The 8,815-nt window shown below is 46.5% G+C and overlaps 1 protein-coding gene across 2 annotated transcripts in view; it reads right to left on the bottom strand.

The window, feature by feature from the left end:
- Positions 1–8,709, bottom strand: part of Ube4b (ubiquitination factor E4B) — a 132,964-nt gene extending 124,255 nt beyond the window's left edge. The window contains exon 1 of one of the 2 annotated variants that reach the window (XM_008831837.3): positions 8,012–8,709. In XM_008831837.3, the coding sequence (XP_008830059.1) occupies positions 8,012–8,035 (24 nt within the window). In that variant the 5' untranslated portion in view covers positions 8,036–8,709. Of the gene's footprint in view, positions 1–7,828; positions 7,871–8,011 lie in introns of those variants that run through there. The other variant, XM_029562872.1, reaches the window with a different exon arrangement.
- Positions 8,710–8,815: the final 106 nt, after the last annotated feature.

Consider the following 8,815-nt stretch of genomic DNA (forward strand, 5'->3'; position numbering starts at 1 on the left):
GTGCTGGGATTCCAACCTGGGTCTTCTCCAAGAACAACCAGTATTCTTAACCTCTGAGCTATCTCTCCAGCCCTGGAGATTTCTTTCTAAACAATGTGGAGTAACTCCGATCTTCAGTTGCAGGGTCTGGGTGTAAAAAAAAAGCAATTTTTAACTATGCATTCCATTACAGTTTGACACAGCTTCTCTGAATCAAGCATTTCCAAACTTCTCTAATGCTCTTGGCTGTTACCTTGCAACAAAAAAGAACTAACCCTAACCCTAACACTCATACACATAAAATAAAAAAATAAAAAATAAACAAAATCACAGACACCCCACTGCTAAACCCACCCTCTCAGCACTCAACTTTGCTTCTGTTGCTAAGTCAAAGAATAATTTGTGTATGTGCTGTAAACGTGTGTGTGCAGGCACACACATCCATCAGCTCCTGTGGAGACCAGAGGTCGATACCAGGTATCTTCTTCCATCACGCCCCACATTTCTGAGACAGGGTCTTAAAGCTGGTGTTCACCAATCCCTAGATTTGCTGGCCAGAAAGTTCCCAAGATCTTCATGACCTCACTGCCCAATGCTGGAATTACAGGTGTACACTGCCACACCCAGTTTTTTTTTTTTTTTTGGTCTTTTTGAGACAGGGTCTCCCTGTAGCCTCAGCTGGCCTGGAACTCACTATGTAGACCAGGCTGGCCTTGAATTCACAGAGATCCGCCTGCCTCTGCCTCCAGAGTGCTGGGATTAAGGGCGTGCACCACCACGCCCAACCCATACCCAGCTTTTTATGTGGGTGCTGGAGCTCTGAATACAGGTCATGCTTGTAAGGCAGGCACTTGACCCTCTGGTCCATCCCCCAGCCCAAAATTTATTTCTTTTAAAGACACTTAAAGGTACAGCACTCTAAGGGGCAGTAATAGCAACAGGTTTAACCAGGTGTGCACATCAACAGGAAATGACTGTCATAGTCAACTGCTCAGCAGTAATTACATCAGTCACAGTGAGAAGCAGGTCGCTATGTCCCTCCCACAGCAAGCCCAAAGCATCCTCCCATGACCTGGGAACATTCTTCCCTCAGATGGCTCCGTAGTGTCCCTTAAATTCTCAAAAGACACTCCTGGGCTAAGGAGATGACTCAGTGGGTAAAGTGCTTGCTGCACAAGCATAAGGACCTGAGTTCGGATCCCAAACTCACATAAATGTGTGGCATGGCAGTACACCTGTAACTCCAGTGCTGAGAGGCCACTGCAGATGGTTCCCAGGGGCTCACTGGCTAGCCAGTCTAGCTGAAATGGCGAGCTCCAGGTCCAGTGAGAAACCATATCTCACAAAATAAAATGGACAGCAACAGGGAAAGACATCTGACATCGACCTCTGGTCTCTACATGTGCGAATACACACAAAACCATCACCACCCATATACACATCAGACACCTTCTAAGCCAAGTGCAGTGTAATATGCCTGAGGCTGAGGGAGATCTTCCAAGCTTCTGGTTCAAGGCCAGCCTGGGCAACAGAGCAAGACCCCTCCCCTGCTCTCAAAAATAACAAAAAGACGCCTTTAATCCCAGCACTTGGGAGGCAGAGGCAGGTGGATCTCTGTGAGTTCAAGGCCAGCCTGGTCTACATAGTGAGTTCCAGGACAGCTGGGGCTACAGGGAGACCCTGTCTCAAAAAGACAAAAAAAAAAAAAAAAAAAAAAAAAAAAAACAATAAGGGGGCTGGAGAGTTGGCACAGTATTAAGAGCATTGGCTGCCCCTTGCAGAGGCCCTGGGTTTGTTTCCCAGCACCCAGGCGACAGCTAAGTAGTGTGTAACTCCAGATCCAGAGGATCTCACACCCTCTTCTGACCTCCTTGGGAGTTGCATGATATGGGTGCACTTACATTCATGCAAGCAATTCACACATACACATAAAAAAAATAAATGAAGACACTTCCCACCCTCATCCCTCAGTTCAGGGCCGTTTGAGGCCTCCACTCTTCTCCACTCTTGGCCATAACAACTGGAGAATCCTGCTGGTTTCCACTTCCCATCTTCCTCACTAAATGAGGAAGATTTCTAAGGATGCTTCAGTAAAGGGTCTGAGAACTCTACAGGGCCAGGCTCTGGTTTAGGGTTCAGGTAACACCACATAACTGTGTGCTTAGAGCTGGGACACAGCTCAGTTTGGTAGTATTTGCATACTTATGTGCCTTTTAGCAAGTTAATCAATTTCTACTAGCCACAATTCTCTCCCGGTAAAATGGAGACAATAACACCACATAAGCGGCAGCTAATATGACCATTATCCATCTATGCCTCTTCTCTAAAGAGGTCGGGACACGGGCTGGAGAGATGGCTCAGGGGTTAAGAGTGCTTACTGCTCTTACAGAGGTCTGGAGTTCAGTTCCCAGCATCCACATCGACCTATAATTCCAGCACCAGGAGGATCTAATGCCTCTGGCCTCAGAGAACACCTACACTCACATGCACATACCCACACACAGACATACATACAATTAAAAATAAAAATACATCTCTTCCGGGCATGGAGGCGCACGCCTTTAATCCCAGCATTTGGGAGGCAGAGGCAGGTGGATCTTTGTGAGTCGGAGGCCAGCCTGGTCTATGTGAGTTCCATGACAGCTGGGGCTACAGGGAGACCCTGTCTCAAATCGAAAAAAAAAAGAGGTGAAATGAGTACATGGAACAGATGTGGGAGGCAGCCAGGACTCTAGGCGAACTCACTTTTTTGTTCTTTTTGTTTTTCAGGGTCTTATGTGTCTCAGGCTGGCTTTGAACTCCACATACAGTTGAGGATGACCTCACACTTCTGATCCTCCTCCCTCTACCTCCCAAAGATGGAATTACAGGCATTAACCACCATATCCAGTTTTATATGGTGCCAGAGATTGAATCCGGGGCTTGACGAACACTAAGCAATCCCTCTACCAATGGAGGGACATCCCCAGCCCGACACACATTTTTCAATGATCCTAAATAATTTATCTGCTTTCTCTAAAATCTGCTCTTTGCCTGGCTGCAATCAACCCTGCCGAGCTACAAACCAGGGGTTGCCACTCTTCTCCATCCTGCTTCACATCTGATGTCGGAACTGGATTAAGCTAGCCAAACAAGGGGCTTGGTGGTACACACCATAATTCCAGCCCTTGGGGAGTGGAAGGGGGAGGATTACTGCAAGTTCCAAGACAGCTTGGACTACATGGAGCTGTAGAGCAGAGTAGGCAGGGCAACATAGTGAGCACTTATGTCAAAGTAAAAAAAAAGAGGGGCTGGAGAAATGGCACAACACTTAAGAGCACTGGCTGTTCTTGCAGAGGACCAGGGTTCCGTAACTCCAGTTCCAGGGTATCCCACACCCTCTTCTGGCCTTCCTGGGCACTGCACACAAGTGGTGTACTTACATACATGCAGGCTAAACACTCATCCACATAAAATAAAAATAAACTTAAAAATGTTTAAAGAACTGGGTGAATCTGGAGTTTCAGTATTTTTTAAAATATTTTATTTATTATTTTTATTTTATGTGCATGAGTGTATTGCCTGCATGTAGGTAAGTGTACCTATGTCATGCAATGCCCATGGAGAACAGAAGATGCTGACAGATCCCCTGGAACTGGAGTTACAGACAGTTGTTAGCTGCTATGTGGGTGCTGGGAGTTGAACCTGGGTCTTCTGCAAGAACAGTCAGTGCTCTTAACCGCTGAGCCATCTCTCCAGTCCCAGAGTTCTAGTATTTATTCCTAGTGTGTCTGCCTGCTCACCACCATTTCACTGCCAAAACCTCACCTCCAAGGACTCCATTGCCTCACTGAGGTTAGCACCTGCAGCCTCCTCCTTTGTCTCCCACTGTGCACCACCATTTTGCAATCTACTCTTTACACCATGCCAGTCACCTTCTTAAACCCCTAAACTCCCTCCAGGAAAGAAATTACAGTCCTACAGAGAAAGCTCCAACTCCTCAGCTTTCAGATAGCTCTCTGAGGTGTGACACTAGCCAATGTCAGAGACAAGCAAATTCAAATGATCCAGTGCTATGACTTGGTGCTACTTCTTGAGCCCCCCCACCCCAAGTCTCATAGCCAGCTTCCAGGGCCCATTCATGGGCAACAACTCAGCATTAAGACCTTGATCCACAAGGGGTCCCTTCTCATTCTTCCTAATGCCTTGTGCATACGTCCACAACAGCACTTGGCATAATAACTACATTTTAAGTTTTAGTTTTGCTGTCTCTTTGTCCTACCCTGAAAAATGCTTATAAAGTGAACCATCAAAGGGGAGAGGGAGCTGGGCGAGATGGTGCATGCCTTTAATCCCAGCCCTCAGGAGGCAGAGGCAGGTGGATCTCTGTGAGTTCAAGGCCAGCCTGGTCTACATAGTGCGTTCTAGTATAGCTACAGGGAGACCCTGTCTCAAAAAGACAAAAAAAAAAAGAGGGGGGGAATACTGAGGAAGATATTTGCATAAGAGTCTGTCTATGCATATCAAACAAGGAAGGTCAATGCCAGCAGGATATTTATAAATATGCTGTGATGAGTTTTTGGCCAGTTGTTAAACAATGAACTATAACAAAGGGGACTGTGGAATCAGGAGCCTGAGTTTCAACTCTAGCTGTGTACTTCTAAACACTTGCCACTTGAGACAACTTACTTAACCCAAATCTCAGCTTCCTCACCTATAAAACACATAACACAGGTCCTACTTCACAGCATTACTTTACCAAATCAATCAGGCAATGGTTGCACCACGCCTGGCAAAGTGCAGGTTTCTTGGTCTTCTTTCTCTTCCAGAACACTGCTGATCTGTAATACCAGCACTTGGGAGGCTGAGGCAGGAGGATCACAAGTCTAAGGTCAAATCTGGACTATATAGCCACACCCTGTCTCAAAAAACCAGAGGCAATGTTTTAAAAAAATTCAAGGTCACACATAACAGCATTTGTGAAGAACACCACACTGGCCTAAAACCTTGACCACACCCTGAATCCCAGCCATCTTACAGAAGTGGGTCATAAAGAGAAGAAAAAAGAGAAAAGAAGAGGGGAGAGCACAAATCACTTCAATGCAATCTCATCACCACTACTGAAAGGCAGTTTTAAATGCCTGGCCTACTGTACAGCATCTCCTGCGTATACGAAAACAACACATGAGCAGGCTATAGATGAATAGGATGTAAGTAATGGTGCCTTGGAATGCAGGTTCTTGAAGAGGCTGAACTTAGTCACAGCTCTGCTCTAGAGCAAAGAACTCTTTATAATGCACTAGGTAAACAACAAACAGCAATGAAGGTAAAGAAGAAAAAAGTAAAAGAATTCAAGGTGACCTAAGAAAGAGGGACCTAGCCTGGTTATACCAGTCTTTACTTTTCAAACATTTCCATTTTGTTAAATATGAAACTCTGACTTAGTCCAATGTCTTCACTGATTGTGACAGATCACTATGGCTGTTTTAATTCTGAAATGAATTCTTGAATTGTCAATAATATAAGTTATTGTGGTTTTGGAGGGTTTTAGGGGTTTTTTTTGGGTTTTTTTTTTTTTTTTTTTTTTTTTTTTTTTGTCTTTTTGAGACAGGGTCTCCCTGTATCCCCAGCTGGCCTGGAACTCCCTCTGTAGACCAGGCTAGCCTTGAACTCCTTGAACTCAGAAATCTACCTGCCTTTGCCTCCAGGGTGCTGGGATTAAAGCCTTGTGATGCAGGGCTGGAGGGTTTTTTGTTTGTTTGTTTGATGTTTTATTTCTTGGATACTGGGTCTCCCTGTAGCTCCAGCAGGCCTGAACTCACAGAGATCCCCTGCCTCTATCCAGGCTGGCCTGGATCTCAATTGCTGGGATTAAAGGTATATGATGGCATGTATTATTGTTACTTTTTAAAATCAATTCTATCACCTACCATATCTGTGATACATCTCTACCAACAGAGTTCATAGTGCAAAGGTGAAAAGCTTTGGGAATATCTCTGTTGAGAAGTGCACACCTAACCCCAGAATTAAAGAAACTGGATTAAAAACATTTGGGGGCGGGGCTTTTTTTTGAGTCAGGGTCTCCCTATAGTCCCAGCTGGCCTGGAACTCAATATATAGACCAGGCTGGTCTTGAACTTACAGAGATCCTCCGGCCTCTGCCTCCCAAGTGCTGGGATTAAAAGCGTGCACCACCACGCCCAGCTGGCCAACTAATTTGCTGAAGGTAACTTCAAACTAATTCTTTATTAGTCAATTTAATTTTTCATATACCTTTTAATAGTCTGTTAACCTTGAAAAACATTGTCTCTTTTTTACATGTGTTCATTGTATAGTCACTAAAAGTTACACTTTAAATAGATATGCTTCAGATTATACAGTATCTTTTATCAATCTATATAGTTTATCAATTTATATATTTCATTGGTTTAAAAAGACTTTATTAATCCCAGCACTTGGGAGGCAGAGGCAGGCGGATCTTTGAGAGTTCGAGGCTAGCCTGGTCTACATAGTGAGTTCCAGAACAGCTGGGGCTAGAGGGAGATCCTGTCTCAAAAAGACAAAAAACAAAAAAGACAAATATCTACACACACACACACAAATCAAATATGCAAAGGCCTTTAAACCAAGAAATATTTAGAGATCACAAGAAAAATAAAGGTTGTGTCTCATTTAAAAGAAAAATGGTGGGGAATACTTTTAAAAGTCACATAAAATGAATGTTTCTAAGGAGATCCCTTGGAATTTCCTGAAACTGCTCAGCATTTTTCTGGTTTAAGATTACATTCCTGGTGTATTTGAGGAAAACCAAATCAGTAACACAAAATGAGCAATCCTGACTTTCCAAACAACAAAAGTATCACAATCCAAAAAATTGTTTCTTTTTCTACCTGACCCTTCACCCACAACTTGCCTGCAGAAGTCTAGCTGCTAAGAAAACACACAAGGAGACTGGAGCCAAAGTGGAACAAGGGCTTTTCACAGTACAACCAACCTGAAGATGGATGACTATTTTCATAATACTGCAGACGAAGTTTATACAAACCAGTGGAAGAAATAGAGGTAGGATGAAGAGGCCCCAGGCAGCAGGGGTCTTGAAAAGGATGCTCCCAATTGGTAAAAAAGGCAGGGGGAAAAAACAACTGAATTACAGGAAATTCCTTGTGCCTTAACTGCCACTGCTTTTTACAACACTCTTATTAAACAATTCTTACAGCATCAAGAAGGGGATCTGCATGGGTCCTTCCAGACATGAAACCCAGAGAGTTTACAAAGTCTTTTGCTTCCATTTATTTCCTGTTCAGTCTCTGCCACAGCAAAACACAAGTTTGAAAGGGGGGAGGGGTGAAATGAAAACGAAGAATACCACAGGTCATTAGTGTTCTCTTAAATTACAATTTAACTGGAAGCCTTTAGACTGTTAAGAATATACAAATTTTGTTAAACATCAAGGAATCTCTTAGCTACCTCTCAAACACAAAGGTACCTTCAGTCGACTTACACAATGAAATGGCCACGCATATCTGGCTGGGATTTAAAATATTTCCTTTTAAAACGGTCTCGAAACATTATGATTTTATCCAAAATTGTTCCTTAAATTCCTGAAGACACACAATTTGCCATGATCAAAATCCTTCCCCTCTTTCTTCAGTACCCTTAAGAAAAGACTGAACACCTTCAAGATGCTCTCCTTGTCTTCAACCGTAAGGAATGCTCGAAAAGCAAGCGGACTTCCGAATGAAGGAAGAGACAATAAAATCAGGGACCCTCTTCTGGAGTCTTGCACGCTCTATCCCTGGAGAAATTGGGGGACTGAGTAAACACACTGAAAACGAAGCCAAAAGTGCAGCATTCTTACGGCACCACCAACCTGATGTTGGACGACTGCTCCCATCATATTCCTTTATTCCTGGAAAATGTCATTCCCGTTGCTTCCCCCATGCCAAAAGTCCGGCCACACCAGCGCAAAACCGTCCCTATCCAAAGAGCCAAAGAGTTGCCAACTACCCCTTCCAAGGCGCCCCCCCGCCCGCACCCCCCCACACCGCCTCACCTCGTCAGCGCTCAGCTCCTCCATCTCTTTCCTCTTAATGGTGAAAGGCGTAGGGAGAAATCCTTCAGTTCTGGAGACCAGGCGGGAGCCAGGAGCGTGGACGGCGTCTACCGGGCGGTCTGACCCCCCCAACGGGGGAGGTTTCAGAATTGCATAGTCAGAGGTTAAAAACTAAGAACACGAGGCACTGAGTCTCCCTGGCTGCGGTCGCTGCAAGGGCCCCGGCCCTGCCCCGTCTCTCGCGCCCCAGCAGCTGCTCCCCCGGCGGCCGCCCGGTCCTCGCAGGCGCCACCGACGGCCCTCGGCTTCCCCGGCGGCCCAGAGCAATCGGCGCGGCGTGCAGCCCGGCTCGTGCCCCAGCGCGCCGTGCCTTCGTGGCGGTGACGCAGCGGCGGCGCTCCAATCCCGGGTCCCACCCCTCGGGCCCTGGCGGGAACCGCGGGACTGCAGAATGGATGCCCCGGAGCAGGCGAGCCCACAGCCGCCCCGCAGTGTGCGGCGCGCTGCCGGCTGAGCGCAGGCCGGGCACGGACCTCCTCCACGCAGGACGCCGGGCCGGGGGCCGCGGAGGGGTGGGACGAGCCGAGGTCCGGCTGGAAGCGTGAATCCTGCTCCTCCGAGCTCCTCGTACCCCCTCACTCCATCAAGTATTATTCATCAAAACAACAGGGCTGCCATCTTGAAGAGGGGTCACGTGACCCGCTCGACGGAGGCGGGGCTTGCGGCTCCGGACGCGGCAGCCAATAGGCCGCTGGCGTCGCGCCGAAGATTTCCTCTCGCCGGCGGGCTGTCTCCGCCCCTCCC

Source organism: Nannospalax galili, unplaced genomic scaffold, assembly GCF_000622305.1.
Source record: "Nannospalax galili isolate Female #2095 unplaced genomic scaffold, S.galili_v1.0 scaffold870, whole genome shotgun sequence".
Taxonomy (NCBI): Eukaryota; Metazoa; Chordata; class Mammalia; order Rodentia; family Spalacidae; genus Nannospalax; species Nannospalax galili.